Source organism: Mixophyes fleayi, chromosome 1 (assembly GCF_038048845.1).
Source record: "Mixophyes fleayi isolate aMixFle1 chromosome 1, aMixFle1.hap1, whole genome shotgun sequence".
In the NCBI taxonomy this organism is placed as follows: domain Eukaryota; kingdom Metazoa; phylum Chordata; class Amphibia; order Anura; family Limnodynastidae; genus Mixophyes; species Mixophyes fleayi.
Window position 1 is genome coordinate 28,594,806 of NC_134402.1, and position 19,920 is coordinate 28,614,725.

Genomic DNA, 19,920 nt, shown 5'->3' on the forward strand with positions numbered 1-19,920 from the left:
TTTTCATTAAATCAGCAATTTCAGAAAAGTATAATGTTTCTTCCAACAAGAACATTATAAAGCGATTCAATTAGGGGTGATTAGGAATGTTTTTACTTGTCATTCCATCAACTTCACGCCTGGGGGGGGCGGGGAAGCTTTATTTGGCAATTTACACTCCTGAAACAAAGGGAAATGGATGAAAATTGCTTACAGAACCGCATTTTAAGATAATGGGAAGAAAGGAGAATTTATTGTGCCAACTGTAACAATTCAGAGTTATTTTAATATGAAAAGCTTTCTTCTCCGTTACCTCAGTATATGGGTAAATGTCTCTGAAAATCTATATGCACCACTTTGCATCACTACAGCCACAATACGGGTATAGTGTGTATAGGGTATAGTGTGTATAGGGTATAGTGTGTATAGGGTATAGTGTGTATAGGGTATAGTGTGTGAACAGCAAAGAAGAGGTCATCGGAACACAGAGACAAAGGATCATTTCTGTAACAGACACCACAGTGTGAATACGCTCACTCCTGGCCGTTGTCATATACGATTATCATTTATTTATATAGCGCCAACATATTCAGTAGCGCTTTACAATTGGGGACAAACATAGTAAACTAATAAACAAACTAGGTAAAACAGACAGAAGTGAGAAGGCTGCTCGCAAGCTTACACTCTATGGGACAATGGGAGTTTGACACATGAGTTAAAGTCTACATTTTGCATTTCGGCCCAGCCAGACTGCAAAGGTAAAAGTGACTCATAAGCTAATTGATCCCGTCACACAACAATGTTACAATGTTGGTCAGGGGGTAGTTGTCTTGTGTGAAATTGTGTAATGGGTCGTAATAGGGTAATGTAGTGAGGTTAACTAAGTAATGCCCCACAGGAACAACGGAATGCAACCCAATTCCACTTTGGAATGCCTAAATGGTCAAGGATTACTTCTAAATACCCCAAAACCACAAGCGTAGTTCCCACTAGTCCCATTTTTTACTGTACAGTCCTGATTTTTTAACACTCAGTAGCAACTGCAGCCAATCACAGTGGGGTTGTCATTTCGATAAATCGAAGGTGTGGGCACAACAACAACAAAGCTTATTTTGTACCGATTATTACTTTTTGAATATTGAAACGTGTGTGTAATATGAAGCCTTGGCATGCTGTTATTTTCCTTAAAGTTTTAGAAAACTTAATTAAAACACTAGACTCAAAAGCAAGTACTGGGGGTGGGGGCAGCTGGCCGATAGTAATCCCCTGTAAAAATATTGTATTGTAGTGTTTGGCACACTGATGCTTCCGGGTTCCCAAATCTACTTTTGGAAAACATGGGGAACATGTGTGTAATGTAACCAAACTTCCATTCGTGAAGCAAAAAAAAAAAATCGTTAGTTTCTAGTTTGAACCTCAATGGTTGGATGGTTCTAACCAGAACACAAACCAAGTGAATCATTTGATAATGGAACTATTAAGCCGACAGCTCATTTTAACTGTCGGAACACAATTTTTATCACCTTTAATCACTGACAATTGTCAAATAAATGACAAGGTTTAAATTCAAGCTTAACAGAGATTACTTAAGAATGACTTATTACTAATAACTTTTTATCCCCCTCACTCATCCCTCCTGTAAGGAGACAGATCAGAAACTTGTTGAATGTCTGTTACCTCTTAACTTCACTGACTGCAGAGCTAAACGTTTGTTGTGAATCCTCTACAGAAAAGTCAGAACACGCATTTGTAACGAGCGATCATCAAAATAATGTCACCGTATTGTGCAACAATATAAAACAGAATTATTAATTGCTGGTTTATTTCCTGGATGAACCTGGCATTAAATAATGGAAATGCCTAGGACCTTACATTAAATAGATTCTCATGCAGCACTTTTATTTTAATCCTGTAAAGATGGAGGCCACTGAACAACAGCTATTTCTTTGTGGTGTTTTATCAGATTGTGTTATTCCATGGGGAAGCAGGTTGGTGGCTTCAGATTAATGGGTTTATAGCTTCTAGACCTGGCTTTAGATTGCCGATGCCATGTTCCCATCAATGCTGTAGCAAGGAGATATGGCTCTGCTGACAAGACCATAATATGCCCTGTACCTTCCTTCCTCTCCCCCTGGCATCTCTAACCCCCGGTATCACTGGAGGTCGGACTTTTCGCCCTCTGACACGTTAACAGAATATAGCTCTTGGATCCAGGTCCAGTGATCTGGGGCTAAAACAACTGGTGCACATGTAACTTGTATAATAATTATACAATCAAGATACAGTTCAGTATTTTCATAGACTTACCCAACTGGCTCTCAACGGGCCTCTTTTGCTCACCATCTATGGTTACAATCTGCGTGGCGGTCACAGATCCACCGGGACAGCTGTCTCCGCGCACTCGGGATGAGGTAAAAGGCAAGTTGCATAGTGTCCAAGCCACATGGTTCTCCAACCTTCCTGCCCTGCCTCCTCCTCCTCACACTAGGGTGGAGATTTATCAAACCTTATAAAAAGTAAAAGTGAAGATGTTTCCATAACAACCAGATTCTAGCCATCATTGTTTAGAATGTAGTAGATAAATGATAGCTAGAATCTGATTGGTTGCTATGGGCAACACCTCCACTTTTCCTTTTAGAAGGTTTGATAAATCTACCTTTACATCTGAGCTGATTGATAGCAGCCAGGATCTGTGGACGAGTCGAGACAGCAGTGGTGGATGCAATTTGATTATTAAACTCTCTTTTTATAATCAACTTCGTTTCAACGCCCTTCACATAAAAGGGACTAGAGATGAGAATATGTTTTGTGTCCCTTAATACAAACATTGCAAAATTTCACAAAAACAGAAGAACAGAGCACAAAGTGAATTGTTACTGCAATAACTTTACTGGTGGTACATGCCGAAACGATCAGACCGAGAAGGGCGGGGCAGTTGTATGCAGTGCTCATCACCGCTGAGCTCATTACCAAGGGCCCGATTCAAGTCCAAACTTGCACTTAAGTTAGCGAATTTGTAGATATGTTTCGATTTAAATCTGGGTGTAGGAACGCTCTGGATAAACGTTACTTGCCGTAAGTAGACACACACCAGACTGCAGTATACACACATGCGTATGTACAATAAAAGTTCAAATCTGCAACAAAACAACTGTTAACTGTATAATCATTTATAGAAATTTGTTTTTGTTTCTTACATTAAAGATACTTACAGTACATACAATGTGTTTTATAGTCTTCGTTGTATACAGATGTCCCAGTGGCACGTATACATGTTCTTTCCAAATCACACACAATGAGCGTTAGCCATCACTTACACCTGACTCGTAGTGGGTACAAAAGTTATGGCTGAAAACAAACCCAGGACTTGAGTTGGTCGTATCTGCATCAGAACGCCCTCTGTACATGGCCTATGTTAGTCCGCCCCATCCCAAACCAGTTACACATTTCGTAGGAAGTCGCAAGTGTCATTCACGTTCAGACATAAATTGTGTGCGATTGCATTTATTGGCGTAAGGTCTGTACAGAGCACATGCAGAGCTATTTCATGCCAGATACGGCACACAAACAGACGTCAGAACATGAATCGGGCCCCTGAGTCTCACTGTCAGACTGAGCACCAGGATACTGCCCCAGGACACTAGGTCAGCCCTGAATCCCGGGGTTGAACCAACCCCCCCTCCAGTCCTACAGTTCTGACCCACTTCCTCCACCCTAATTGCTGCAGACTTTTATCTACTCCTGCACATTTTGTAATTAAAAATAGAAACATAGAATTTGATGGCAGATAAGAACCATTTGGCCCATCTAGTCTGCCCATTGTTTTTTTTTTATCAACCTGTGGTAACCTCAAACCCTATTTGGTCCTTTAAACTTTGTAAAATAGAAAAAAAATAGAATCCGAGAATGATCATATTTATATGCAGGGATTTTTATATTCCAATAACTTTGGAAAAACACATTTAATTAAACAGTCACCAATCATCTGAAAGTGGGGAATTACCTCGACTTTTGCTGACAATGCAGTGATCATACAGCGGCGTAGGTAAGTGTGCCTCAAATATCCACCTTAGTATGCAACAAATCATAATTAATTACATAATATAGGAATCATATCTCCACCATTACTTTGCCGTAACCATTCAGCCTGTTCCGCCCTTTCATCGGGCTAAACCGTGCTCAGACCTCAGAAACCACAACTTAGTAAAGCAGCGAGTAATTCACAAGGTATCCCTACTTAAGTAGAACACAATATATACACACACATACATATATATATATATATATATATATATATATATATATATATATATATATATATACACACACATATATATATATATATATATATATATATATATATATATATATATATATATATATATACACATACATATATATATACACATACATATATATATATACACATACACACACACACACACATATAAAAGGTAACTGCGCTCATATCACACACACACCTAAATGATAATCATACTATATGACATAGCAATAGAACCATGTATTATTACTTTGTTGAATAACCACACTAAAAGGGTAAAAGGGGTGGATTCAGAAATTGGTGGCAGGAGAGCATAGAATATATATCACAAAGAGTTCAAATATTTCACTATATGTGAAAATGTAGTGTCTGTTTACTTCAAATTAACAATGTTGACAATTTCCGATTAATGCCATAATTTGGAAATTGTCCAGGAACATGATATAGTGTTTAAAGGATGTTCAGGACACTTGTTTTGTCTTGCATGGAAAGAACCTGATTCCTCAGCATATATACGGGAATACTGTCATTTAAGATGGCCAGTGGAATATCAAAATCAGATTGATTCCAACTTGTGTAGTCTGTTTCAAGAATTCTAGGTGTTCCCTTCAGGCATGAATAATGTGTTACGATCCTATGATAATATTTTATCGGAGTCTTCTAAAGACGACGTCCAATGGGATGTCATTATTATTCCGATCTATGAGTTGTCAAGCAAATAACTGTGGAGGTCCTTCCCGTTCCTCATTTTAGCCATTAACAACTTTTTCATGTTCATGGTTGTCAAAGACAACCATACACTGCATCACTATTGTGGGAGAGCGCAAAGGTTAGGTATCCAGAATCCACAAGTTGGTTGTTAAGAACAGCCAGCCAAATCTTATTCTGTAGAGGAGGTCCTGGAAGAGGTCATAGTAACTAGCAGACAGCTCCCTGCTCTGTAATTGGGCAGCACGGTGGCTCAGTGGTTAGCACTTCTGCCTCACAGCACTGGGGTCATGAGTTTGATTCCCGACCATGGCCTTATCTGTGCGGAGTTTGTATGTTCTCCCCGTGTTTGCGTGATTTTCCTCTGGTGCTCCGGTTTCCTCCGGTTTCCTTTCACACTCCAAAAACATACTGGTAGGTTAATTGGCTGCTATCAAAATTGACCCTAGTCTCTCCCTGTCTGTCTGTGTATGTGTATGTTAGGGAATTTAGACTGTAAGCTCCAATGGGGCAGGGGCTGATGTGAATGAGCTCTCTGTACAGCGCTGCGGAATCAGTGGCGCTATATAAATAAATGGCGATGATGATTATAACTGGACTCCAGCAGCCAGTCAAAGGCTACTGCAAAAGTAGCTACATTGAGCCATTAGCCAATTGGACTTAAAGGAGTGGGCCACTACTGGCTAAGAAAGTCCCTAACACTTCCCCTACAAATGGAGCAACAGAGCAGAATCCAGGTGGCCAGTAACCAAATTGAGAGGGTGAGGACTGTATTGTATACCAGCTACAAGAGAACAGCGATCTCTGTTATACACTACCCAAAAGAGGAGTGTTTGAATTATTTCCTATTATACACTAGCCACCAGAGAATGAGATCTGTATTTTGAACTAGCCATCAGAGTAGAGGCAGTGTTTTGTGTACTAGCTACCGGTGTGAGATCTGTTTTATACCACCACTTTTCTTCCGTCTGTTGAGTTCCATTTTCTGTCCCTTTATTCTGTAATTATGCAAGATATATCGTTTTTCTTTTGTACATTTATAAAAAAAACAGGCGGCATCAGGCTTTGTTTTCGCACAGGCCCGGAAACCCCACCCCTAGATGGGCTGAATGAGTGACCCAGCTCTATTGCCAGCGCAGTTGGCGATGTCGGCGTAAGACATTGTAAAAGGAGACAACATCAATTCCAGGGGCAGAGAACGTGGTCTAAGATTGTACCCAGAAGCCAGCGAGGGACAGACTTCTGCAACTGCTCACTGATACTATAAAAAGGTAAACGTAAAAAATATTTGTACAAGGCAGTTAGTTACTAAATGTTATACTAAAGTGAACTCATCCTTTAAAAGAACTAAATGCAAGAGGCAAGTAACTATTTAATATAACATTCATCAAAATATACGCATAAGATTTGAGCTTATACTTTAGATATTTACTGTATAATTGTAAAAACATGTTTTCCTACGACAACTAGACTGCATTTTCCTGCTGTAGACAGAGACCTGGGAGTATATTTACTAAACTATGGGTTTGAAAAAGTGGAGATGTTGCCCATAGCAACCGATCAGATTCTAGGGCCCGATTCATTAAGGATCTTAACTTGAGAAACTTCTTATTTCAGTCTCCTGGACAAAACCATGTTACAATGCAAGGGGTGCAATTTAGTATTCCGTTTTGCACATAAGTTAAATACTGACTGTTTTTTCATGTAGCACACAAAAATCAACTTTAAAATTCAGTGTACAAATAAGTTATCAAGTATTTGTGTGTTACATGACAAAACAGTCAGTATTTAACTTATGTGCAAAACAGAATACTAATTTGCACCCCTTGCATTGTAACATGGTTTTGTCCAGGAGACTGAAATAAGAAGTTTCTCAAGTTAAGATCCTTAATGAATCAGGCCCCTAGTTATCATTTTAGTGCATTCTACAAAATGACAGCTAGAATCTGATTGGTTGCTATAGGAAACATCTCCACTTTTTCAAACCCGCAGCTTGGTAAATTTACCCCCTGATGTTATTCAGAGCCTAAAACAGTAGTTTGCACTTATAAACAAGTGTACATAAAATGTTACTTCACACTATGGGAACATTTACAATTACATTTGTGGATGTTAGAAGGCGCTATTTATTTTTTTGATCAATTTAGAGTTGAGTTTTAGAGTCCTGAAGGAGTTGCTGTGATATGTGCACAGATATGTCCAGTAATTACAGGGTACAGCATGGACACTTGGCTTGAAGCGTATGATGGGATTTTTAGGTCCTAAGCAGCCGTAGCAGCAACAGCTGACAGCATATGCTGAGACTTGTAGTGTCACTACAGCTGGAGAAGCACAGGTTAGTCTAAAATAATAGAACTAATGCCATCTGTTAATTGTCTGGGGATTTTTATTCCTTTAAAATAATTCATACAAATGGTTACACTCACAAACATGATTTTAACCAAAAAAAAATAATAATATATATTGCTAGCCTACCACATTACCAGGAAGGAATCAATGTAGGCAATGAAATGTACTACCTTTCAGTAGTATAGATTTCCCGCATACCACCAATATAATATATTTTATTTATTTTTTTTAAACTGGTGACAAGAAGCGCTTATGCTTGTTTAATGAAATCTTCATTTTCTTCAAAGAAATCTTTTCACATAATGTCATAATTATCTGAAATAAGGGAATCCATGCCGAAATAAGAGGGGATGAAAAAAATAAAAATGCCACAAAAAAACAAAAAAAAACAAAGACTTTTCTGTTGCAACAAAATAAAAAATAAAAATAATATATGCGTAAGACAAGCAGGTAGAAAAATCAAAAACAATGCACTGTGTGGTTTCGAAAAAAAACAAAAAAATAAAAATGGGAAAAAATGTATTATCCTGAGAAGTCTGCCAACTGCCTTATTTATTGGACATGTTATAATAACATATAAAAAGAAATAATTTTATGATTTCCTATATTTCAAAAGCGGTTTGCTGAATGTCTCCCTTATGTTATACCCCGTTGATAATTATGCAAACAAACCCCTTTATTTAATGTTCTAAAAACTGTACACAGACAAGTACATTCATGATATACTTAACTACTAACTTCTCTTGCTCAACAAAAGGACCAACAGGACACAGAACAGTGAGGTCAGTCCACCGTACAGGGGACAAACTACAATATTTTTTTTTTAGATGGAGGGGGAAGAAAAGAAGAAAAAAAAAAAATAAAGTTCCAAAATCCTCTTCTCCCATTTTATATTGTATATTTCGGACCAATTTCTAAAAACAATTATGATCTGCCTGTAAGTTCATTATTTTTTGCCACTATCCAAAATCCAGGTTGCGCTTCTTGTTTGTTTGCACTTCTCTTTGTCTCCATAGGATTTCCAGATCTCCAATGCAAGGAATGGTTGTCTTTTTATTTTTTTTTGTCCGTCATTGGCTACAACTGGTCACTTGGGTGATCTCTGTCAGCTTCTGGTTTGACGGTTTGGCCAGGAGAAGGGGCGTGAGGCGGGTGGACCACAGCCGGGTGACCGTGTGACAAAGGCATGGCGCTGGGGACGATTCCTTCTACGGCTGTGGGGATGCCGGCTGGGGCCACGCTTACGACCCCCGGTGGATACCTGTTGGTAAAAAGAAGACCGGTCACATCACTGGCACAGAGAATGGAAGGGAAGGCTGCTATACAATAGGTCAAGGTGTAAGGTAATAAACTAGGTCAGTGATGGCTAACCTGTGACACTCCAGGGGGTAAATGTATTAATGTCCGGATTCTTCAACTCCGGCGTGTTCAGCGTCTTCGGCGATTAAATTTAAAGCGGCGCTGCATTGTAAAGGGAAGTTTCCCTTCACAATGCAGCGCCACTTTAAATTTAATCGCCGAAGACGCTGAACACGCCGGAGTTGAAGAATCCGGACATTAATACATTTACCCCCAGGTGTTGTGTGTGTTGCGTGTGTTGCGAAACTACAAGCCCCAGCATGCTTCGCCAGCTATCAGCTAGTTATCTACTGGCAAAGCATGCTGGGGCTTGTAGTTTCGCAACACCTGGAGTGTCACAGGTTAGCCATCACTGAACTAGATCAATGAACGTTGAAAAAGGCGCTTCAATACGCCAAGTCACACCCCAAATCACATTGTCCTACCCCAAAATTAAATAGTCAATGGCCCTTCTGCAGATTGACAATAGTGTCAGGTGTACGGATTCAAAATGTATTTAAAACATACACTACGGTAGGGTATAATATAAGTTTTCGGATTGGTATCTTATCGGTAATGATATAAAGTTATAACTTAACGTGCATATTTGCCACTACTGGGGGGCCTCCCTTGCACTAGTATAACAAAATAATAGCATTAATAATAAAGCATAAAGGATATCACTACACTCTGGATAGAAAGCTTTCTGTGCTGAATGAGGAAATGATTTAAGGGAGCAGGATTTGAGAGGCACCAAATTATCGGGAGACCGTTCTAAAGATGTATGTTTGTGCCGACTGTCTGTATGTTGCAATATTCAAAACAAAAGTAAACCAATTATTATTATCTCTCTCTCAAAGCAAACAATGCATATCATCATCATCAATTTCTATAGCACCAACATATTCCGTAGCGCTTTACAATTGGGGACAAACATAGTAAACTAACAAACTGGGTAACACAGACAAAGAGGTGAGAAGGCCCTGCTCGCAAGCTTACAATCTATACAAGTTAGAAAAACACTTAAACCCAGCATATGGCGATCCCATTAAAACTAGACACAGAGGGCAGATTTAGGAGCCATTCACATGTATACAACGATGTCTCTCCGTTTGCAGTTGCTTGCTGTCAGTGTACAACTAAGGCCAGGTACACACTGGAGGTTTTGCAGCTGATTATCGGATCAATCACCCAATAAACGAACGCTCGGCCACATATCGCCTTAGTGTGTATAATCACACGAACAACAATTGTTCCAAACTGCCGATTGTCGTTTCATTTGGTTGACTAAATGTAGAGTGCGCTGTAGATGGAATAGCTTGTTCGTTCGTTCTGAGACTGAATATTTTGTTTCAGAGTCACAGATGCCAACGAGAATCGTAAGCACACGTGGATAGTTATAACAAGGTGGTTTTAAATCAGTGTGACGGGAATGAAGGAATGAATGAGTGGCCTTGTGCTGTCATTCTCTAAATGACTAGTGGACCAGATGAAGAGCACAGATCTGAAGGTAAATAGTGTGTATGCATGAAATCGCCCTTTATCGGGAGAATTTTCTTGCAGTGTATACCTAGCCCAAGACTAGTGTCACCAATTTTAGCAACGACGAAAAAGAAAAGAAAAAGAGGACAGCATGCCGATTCCCGTGTACACACCAAGGATGAAGAGCACATATTGTAATAAAATCGTTACACACTTTTCAGCAAGTGAGCGGAGCTGTTCAAGGTACGTCAGTGTCTGAGTGCTGCTGTGTCTGTGCTTTCAGGGGGTTTGGTGTTGTCCGTGTTTGGGTGATGGCTGTGTTGTCCGTGTACAGGAGGTCTGTGCTGTCAGTGTTTGGGTGATGGCTGTGTTGTCAGTGTATTAGATGATACAGGATGCTGCAGACAGAAGAGTCACACTGATCTGTTAGGTGGTTTAAGTGCTGTGAACAGTTTTCCTGTAAAGTAAGGACTATGAAGTGCTACTGAGGGAAGCTCTGTAAGGGATTAAGTCCCAACTCCAGTCCCTCGCAAAATCAGTTTGCAACGTGAGTCTCTCTCCGGTAGGAACATTGCAGACAGGGATGTAACAGCAGCAGGGAGATGACCTGTCACACTGAGATCCACTATTGGCCGACAGTCATGTAAGTGCATACATACTGCAGGATCGGAAGGCAATTGGTCAGAAAATATTAAACAGTACGACCAACCAAATGAAACGATAAATCAGCACTTTGGGACGACTTTAGATCATCGTGTAGGTATACACACTCTCACGAGATATATCTGACCAAACGGTCGGATGTCGGCTGATTTGCCCAATTATTGGTTGGAAAATTGTCCAGTGTGTACCGAGCCTAAGAGTAATGATATGGGAGGAGAAGAAAAGTCTCTGTAATATCACATCAAACTTCTATATTACTGCATATTTGTTAGGCAAAGTTACTGTATTTGTCATAGGCTGCTTTTATTTCTATGTAGATGTCTATTAGCATCATAAAGACACTATACAGTGTCTAATTTTAATGGGATGAGACAGCAGTTTATTTGGGTTTAAGTATTTTTCTATCTTATGTGCATTGTTTGCTTTAAGAGAAATAAATGTGGTCTATAGCTGGGTACACACCTATGTAATCATCATCCAGATCACATGGTTTCTTCCAAGAGTGTGTACGCTCCTACGATCATATTTTATCGTACCAAAACACATCACATCTGCTGCTTTGGTTTGATCAACTTCCTAAAATTCGCCATAAACGATGGAACAATGTCTTTTCAGCAGGTGGTTATGAGAGATGTAGAGCACAGATCTGAAGGTACATTGTCTAGGTGTGTACACATGAATCGACTTCCTCAACTGGACTTTAAATCATTGGTGAAGTCGTAAGAGACATTGCATCTGAACTATGATTGCATGGGTGTGTACCCAGCTAATTTCCGCTACCACATTGATTGTAAGCTCTTCAGAGCAGAGACCTCTTGTTGTCTAGTGAATCTCTGACTCTGATCGCTATTTATTTTTTGAAACCACTTTATGTTTAGTTTCTGCACGGTGCTCTTTACCTTGAGGCGTGTGCATTATAAAATACCTCATAACGTTGAAACGTTTTGCCGAAATAAAAGCCACATTTCCCTTTATGCCAAGGTACTAAATTTAATATATTTACCAACGTTGCTCTTTTTTACCTAAAAACGTACCCAATAAACAAGTATTAAAACTATACAAAATCAGACCAAGCTCCAGCATTTCTATAGTAATTCAATTGCTGAAAATCATCTTACACCTCACATAATTAGATCATTGTCCCCTACCCCTATGAAGTATTTTGGGAGGAGGGCTGAAACGTAATTCTACTATCAGGACCTCTGCCGTTTGTCAATTTTGCAGAAGGTGGAGCAACCTACTAGACAGACAATGGGTGTGATTGAACAGAGTCGTCGTACTAGTAGCACAGAATTTCCCCTTTAAATACAGTTTCCCCAGACAATATTTAATGTACATTACTAATGCTGATATATTTAGGCAATTTCTATTAAAATCCAAGATTTAAATTGAATTTTTTTTTTATATATATTTATAAATTTTCTAATTTTTCTGTCTTCCTGTGGAGAGGGCGTTGAAGTATAATAAATCAGGTTTATGATAATATATCAGATGATAAATCAATATTTGAACCAGCCATCGTCTCATATTCCTCCAACAGAACAGCAATCTTTACCTCCGGAAAATGCAAATTCCAGATCAATATTACAGGGCTATAAAAGTCATCACTTAATGCCAATTCCCGTCTTCATCATTATTAAATATTAACGCCATTGTGCATAGATGTATATTTAGACTGCTAGGTATCACAAAAAGACTGGCGTAGCAAGTGAAATAGTTTTGCAGGAGGGAGGGTGATTGGAAGCAGATGAAAGGGCAGATACGGAGCCTTTACATAGGCACATAATTACACGAGAGCCTCTATTTTACCAGTGTGACACTTTTATAGTGAAGCAGGACAAAATGTATTTGGACGTCGTTATTTCCATCTTGACAATGGCTGGAGTTGGTGGGGTTCTCACAGCGGAAAGTCCATTAGCATTTTAAGCATGCCAGTGATCAATCCGCAGTTACATTTAGAGGTTACAAAGTGCTTACATACACACACACACGAAGCTTTAAATCCTATCTACAGGGAAGGAGCAGAGCGGATGCCGGAGCAGAGCGATAACATGGCATGGGAAAGGCAAGATAAAGGAATCTGAATGACTCCAGTAATCGATTCGGATTGTGTGCTCGGGGTTATACACCGTCACACACCAGATATGGGGACATTTAGGGCTGTAAGCTCCAGTCTGTCAATTTACAACTGAACAGCAATATTCACTAGATTTCATTAGAGATTGCAAGAGAAACTTTCTATAGTACACAATTATTAATGGAACACTAAAGGCAAAAATAAAATAAATGACATTTAAAAGTAAACTAAAATTTCCTGCGCACCAAACCTTGGACAGAAAATGGTTCATTGCTCCTTGCTGCTCATCCTTAACTTCACAACAGTTTCATGCTAACTTTCCCATCTCTCCTCTACTGTGCGTGACCGCCCCCCTCTCTCCCCCTTGTAGCATGTGTGCGGGCAACAAGAGACAAAATACAGCACCAGATGGAAGAGGGTAAGCATAGGGGAAGAGGGCTTTTAATGTAAGTGTGGGGGAGGTGGGTGACTTTTAATGTAATGTAATGGAGGTGGGGGCTTGAGCTATTAATCTAATGGTGTTGTGAGAGTGAGGCTAATCATGTAATAGTGGTTGTGAGCTATTCATTTATAGGTGGGGTAACCGTGGGGCTATTTATTTGATGGTAGGGACCATTTTAATTAAGATGGTGTGATTGGACTATTAATTTAATGCTGGGAATATTTGGAGGCTATTAATTAAATGCAATGCTGATTCTGGGGAGAAGGAGGGTTGTTTATTAAATGTGACTGCTATGAACTGAATGCTGAGGTGGTTGTAGGGAGAGATGCCTATAGTATTAAACATGGGTGATTTTGATATAATACCAGAGCTGGTTATTGGGAGGGAGACCTAGAGTGTTCGCTCGTTGCCCGGCTTTACATATAGTTCATGTACCCATCCTTTTTTAAGCGGAGCCCCAGCATCTCAGGATCCAGAAAAGCCGCTAATGAGCTTAAGGCACAAGCAGCAACAGATAGAGAAAACTGCAAGAACATGAAAGGAAAAAGAGCAGGACAGCCTGCCAACAGTCCCGATTCTAGTTGGGGCAGTCAAGAATTTGGGTGACTGCCCCTGCCGACGATATCAAGTCCTGACTGAGCAGGGGTAACACTTGCAGGGTGACATGAAAACTCAACCTCTAGAAATCCTGTGTTTACCCCAGAGTGCAGAGACCTATGCGGACTGAAAAGACGTATCAGATGCATGGCAGGCAGTCATGAAGTAGTTAATTTGTCATCACAGAATTGCTTGAATACAAAATACTACACATTTGAGAGCTGTAATTAAGAGAATCATGATCAGGCAGTATTTTTGGGATAGCGAGTCTGAACCATTAAAAACAATAGCACCATCTGTAGGTAACTGAATGCACTACAGTATTGCTACTTTAGTCCTTCTGCACCCTAGTGACTGTCCAACACTAAAACTACTCCTGAATAAAAAGACTCCGTGACAAGCCAGCGTCTTCATTTAAACAGAAGCAAAATAAGACCAAACTGTATATTTTGCTTTCCTCCTACTACAGGAGTAGCGCAGTCTTCCTCGACCTTGACTAAATTATAAGATATTGATATAAACAACGTAAAACACGACCTGTAAAGAGATTACTGCACTAACTGTGCTCTTACAAGGCCAGAAGGTTCACTAGTCAGTGCAATAGTGATATCAGGTATCTGCCACATGTGTTACATAGATCTGCTTTGTATTATCACATGACAATTAGTCATGAAAAGATCAGCTTTAGGGCACAATGTTTCTTTACCTGAATCGCTGCTGTTTTGTTTAATGCCCAAGCCTTTATTTCCCACCTACACAGCTATATATGCAGATCTAATGCAGGAGACAAACAAAGACATATTAAAAGTTTCTGAAAAATAAAATAACAGATTTCATGAACCAGTTGTCCATGAAAGTGGCCGGCTAGCGTTCTATAGGCATACAGATAACAGCTGTGCACTACTGACCGGTCAATAGACCCATTCACTGAATTTATTAGGACTGTAGAAAATATCCTTGTTCACCTGTATGCAGCGCCATTCAATTCTGGATGAACCACTCCGGGATCCATACTGGCCCAATGTGTCGCTGCAGTTAAGTGTTCTTTATTAACACAGTTTTTCAGGCTGTCGGGAATACGACCTTTATGGACGACAAAGAAATGAAAAACAAAAACAGTTTTCAGAGACACAAAACAAACGAGTTCCTTGGTTTAGGTCACCTGAACTTTACACCCAGCCAATGACTGTATGTGAACCCAAGAAAGTGAGATAGGGGATCAGTACAAACCAGAGTTTACTATTACAATGTGTTATGATGTTACAATGTAGCACATCTGTGAAAAAAAAAAAAAAAACTCTCATAGGGCAATAATGTTTAAATAAAAATGCTTGAAATTTAAAAAAAAACAATCTCTAATCACTGCACTCATGCAAGATATATTCTTTAGCAAGAGCTGAAACGAGCTACAGAGGGCAAGAGTGCCCTCCCAGCGGGCCCATACCTAGACTGCTCTCCCAGCAGGGCCCATACCTAGACTGCTCTCCCAGCAGGGCCCATACCTAGACTGCTCTCCCAGCAGGGCCCATACCTAGACTGCTCTCCCAGCGGGGCCCATACCTAGACTGCTCTCCCAGCGGGGCCCATACCTAGACTGCTCTCCCAGCGGGGCCCATACCTAGACTGCTCTCCCAGCGGGGCCCATACCTAGACTGCTCTCCCAGCGGGGCCCATACCTAGACTGCTCTCCCAGCAGGGCCCATACCTAGACTGCTCTCCCAGCGGGGCCCATACCTAGACTGCTCTCCCAGCGGGGCCCATACCTAGACTGCTCTCCCAGCGGGGCCCATACCTAGACTGCTCTCCCAGCGGGGCCCATACCTAGACTGCTCTCCCAGCGGGGCCCATACCTAGACTGCTCCCAACGCCATCCAATAAATTTAATTTAAATCAAATGAGCAATTATGAAGAAACAGACGTCAGTTAGCTAAGAACCCAGGGTCTTTAATTCCATAAACTGGGCTTAGTGACTTGGGACGCTTTCTCTTCTAGATCTAGAGATTTTAGTTAACTGCAAAGGAAAAAACAAAAGAAAACCGTGCAGTTGGACATTCCATTTTAGGGTGAGATAAAATCGCCAAAACAAACACAGAGAGGGGTGACATTTAAGGGTGTTTATTAGAAGGGTGCAGTAAGATTGAGGAGGGAAGGTAGCGATGGATATTTTGGGTAAGAGTTCACCCGGCTTAATACAGGTTCTGTAAACAAACTTTTACCTCAACCATGAAAATCTTTCATTTAGGTTAAAGCAACCGATTTCCTTCGCTCACTATGGGATTAACCATTACCGTTCCTTTATTGAATCATACAGATCAGCTTTTGGGAGGATATTACTGTGCAATGAAGGTAGTTTTCTAAAAAATTTTTATCAAACAGCCAACTAGGTAACAGAGACGCACATTGTAACCACAAATAACTCTGAATCTTACCCAAGAGTAAATCTATGCTGAAAACCTTATTCAAACGGCGGTAACCCCAGCGATAAGCAGAATGCTGCAGAGTGTGGACCTCACAGGAACACTGGTCTATATAACTGGAACCACAACTTCTTTATTAAATGTTAAGTGTATCCAGGACTACAGTTACAATCTGATATAACTAAGGACAATAACCCTCTCCATAGCTTTCCATTAATAAAATGACTGTAGTCACATGAACCCAACAGCAGAGACCAGAGACCCTACCAGATTATAACCCTCATTTATCTTGGCAAACAACTATGACACCTGTAACATGGAGTTTCCCCAGTATATCTAAACCCGTACTTGCTGCATTAGGACATCAATAATGAACAACATATTTATATCAAGATATTCCTACTAATTCTAGAAGTGTGAATCATTCCACATTAAGGATCACGTGGCCCTAGTCGCTGTACACCAGACGGCAGCGGGCCTCTACCTGTGATGGCTCGGCGGATCTCTCTGGCCGCCTCTTCCCTCATCTCTATGGAGGCCTGTTCGCTGTACCAAGCTGCGTGCGGTGTGCAGATGAGGTTCGGTGCGTCTTTCAATGGACCTTGAGCAAAGCTGTGATTAAAAATAAAACCTGTCACTTTTAGGCCACAAAACGATGGTCTTCAACAAGATGTTGTATTTTCACAGTTAGAATAGAAACTTAGAATAGTCAAATATATTGTTCCCAGACCACATGTACTAGGATTCCTTATAGCGGTATAGAAGAGCCGGTGTACTGTAACACTTATGGCCATGTAAGTAATGAGCGTGTACGTTGTTAGTGTCACTTTACCGTCTTACATCCTACTTTGGGACAATCTCTTCGGCCAGGTATGGCTGCAAGTCAATAGTTATTGGGGTGACAATTTCTACCCCTTTAAATAAATTTGGTTTTGAAAAATACAAATAAAAAACCGCCAGACTTCTTAATAATAATTCCATCTGAGAAGTCATCGGATCACGTAGCAGAAGTGTCATGAGAAGCTGCGCTCACATCCGTATGTTGGTTCAAAGAGCATCAAAAAGACCATTAACTTTTTATGCATTGCTCAGGACTTCATTTAACCAATAATATAAAGATAATGAATGTAAAGTATAAAATCTTCAACAGCATTAATATTTCAGGACGTAACGGTGTTTAATGCTTAACAGGAGGATCCTGTGACATAAGAGTCTGTTGTGAGTGGATAATGTGTATGGATAGAGTGAGGCTACATTTTGCCTCTAGATCCCTGGACATTTTCATTGGCTGTGGCATTAAGAGACATCAATAGTAGCTGCCTCGTGTAGGGTTTGGCTGCCCGACACCAAAACACATCACCAACCTACTTGGTCTTTGAAAGCTCTTAATCTTTGACCTACAGTCATGAAACCAAGGTACGAGGATATTAGAAGTTAGGAGGCGTCCAACGGCCACGGTGCCGCCATGTGTACATCACGAGATTCACACAACATACACCGACCCATGGCCAACGCTAATATGTTTCGGTACCTGAAAGGTTCGGACTCGTGGACGTCTAACGCCGCTCCTCGTATCCTCCCCTCCTTCAAGGCTTGTGCGAGCGCCTTCTCATCCACCAATCCCCCTCGTGCGGTGTTTACTAGGAACGCTCCTTGTCGCATCTGTGTAACAGACCCAACGTAAACCATCAGAAACGGTCAGACATTTTATTTTAAAATCAGTTTTAGTGACATAATTCCATAGCTTTGGAGAAAACACTCTGTTCTTCATTAATAAACATATGACAATTACTATATTTACTGAAGCCTCGCTGATCCTACGTATGCAAGCAGAGCTCAATCATTAGACATAGGCACTTGCCTAGGGCTCAGTAGGCGCAGAGGGGTCCGGATAACTCTACCCGGACTGTGTGTGTGGTTTTGTTTGCGACAAAAGACAGGAAGAAGTGGCGCCAACCCACTATGTCTAAGGCCCCATTGGGTCTTAATGAGGATCATTATGCAAGTAGCGCCAGATTCTGAATAGCTGTTTTCTTCTGTTCATAGACTGAGATTTAGACAAATTCTTGCCACGCTGCGGTTAAACCTGCAGAAGCCGGAATCACCATCTCCTCCAGCATGGCACAACCAAAGCCCAATATCTGACCTCTGTCTGAGCAATTATTCAGACAATGCCACAGAAAGAATAAAATAATCTGATCCATTTACTTTAAAAGTTCTAAAAAAAATAAATAAATCCAGTCACCAAAGATAGGCCGTTTATTAACACATACTTACTTGTAGAACCTTTTTATGATGCCTAAATCGAAATGACATTCTCCCCCCCAACAGCCTCAAATTCAAATTCATTAAAACGTAAAACTATTTTGCTTCCTTTCAGCTCTATGAATAATGGAAGATGTGATGGCGAATGGAGATGCTACGTTATTTCTGAATGTTAGAAAAAGCTTATCAGGACTCAGAGCATAACTAAAGGCCCAAATAACCAGATATATGACGGCTGTCAGGGAAAAATGCTAAGCCAGCCAGTTGTCGTGGTAACAGAGCGCTCCTTGACAAAAGATAACGCTGAGGTGTCCATTTATATTTTACTGTACATTCTTTATAATCTAAATCTGAGGTCTGTTTTCTTGTTTGCCAGCTGTGACAGCCACATAGTCAGGATTTATGTTCTCTTGATAGATTTAACAGACCCGCTTCCATCCTAACCACTGAGATCCGTTGCTAGATAGGTGTACAAAGTTAGTAGCAATACATGTGCATGCAAGACAAAAAATACATTGATGCTCAAGTCTAGAGAGAGATAGAGATATATATATTATACAAGTTAACCCGTGCATGATACTCATGCATTCTAGTCAAATCAAGCTACTTAAGGTGTTAAAAAGGTTCTTGTTATGCATTTGGGCCATAGCCCAGGCCTCAACCACCAACCACTCCCCACTGTCACTTCTCCTTCAAGAAATATATATATATATATATTTTTAAAATCTTTATAAACACTTTTAACAATTAAATTAACAAATTAAAAACATCTTAGTATACCAAATTTCAGCCCTTTCTGAATTTTTTTTTTCCACACACACTAAGAATGTAGTAGGTCAGTGTATAACTCTGCCCAGCAGGTGGCGCTGCAGCTTGGTTTTATTTTTTCCACACACAGACAGACTAACACACGCCACTAAACATTTATATATTAGATTACATTTAAACACAGGATTTTCAAAAGCTAAATTTAGTGACCGATTTAGTGGGTTTGACACACGAGATTTTTTAGAATATAAAATGCTCTTTTCCTGCCACTCTAGCTTTACTGATTAAATAGAAATCACCTAAATGCTCCATTCTGTCTATATTCCTCATGGAATACGATTAGAACATTGATCACAACCGGAATACCCGTAACCGGTCTCTCACCAGCATAACGTGACTGCAAAACGGGCAATGCATTCTGGTTTCTAGTTTAAAAAAAGGATCAAACTGTAAAAATAGTAAATCAGTCTACAGACTAGGATAAGAACAATGTGGCTCTTGTATACAGGCATGTGATTTGGTTTTCTAGATAAGTATTTTTTTTTAGCATTTG

General features: G+C 40.2%; 1 protein-coding gene across 16 annotated transcripts in view; it reads right to left on the bottom strand.

Annotated features, from left to right (window-relative positions):
• Positions 1-7,337: 7,337 nt before the first annotated feature.
• CTBP1 (C-terminal binding protein 1) overlaps positions 7,338-19,920 on the bottom strand; it is a 434,573-nt gene continuing 421,990 nt past the window's right edge. For 15 of the 16 annotated variants that reach the window (XM_075194126.1, XM_075194124.1, XM_075194130.1 and 12 more), the window contains 4 exons: positions 17,866-17,996; positions 16,819-16,946; positions 14,883-15,000; positions 7,338-8,579 (listed from right to left, as the gene is read on the bottom strand). In XM_075194126.1, coding sequence (XP_075050227.1) covers positions 8,396-8,579; positions 14,883-15,000; positions 16,819-16,946; positions 17,866-17,996 — 561 coding nt within the window. In that variant the 3' untranslated portion in view covers positions 7,338-8,395. Of the gene's footprint in view, positions 8,580-14,623; positions 14,692-14,882; positions 15,001-16,818; positions 16,947-17,865; positions 17,997-19,920 lie in introns of all 16 variants that reach the window. The other variant, XM_075194131.1, reaches the window with a different exon arrangement.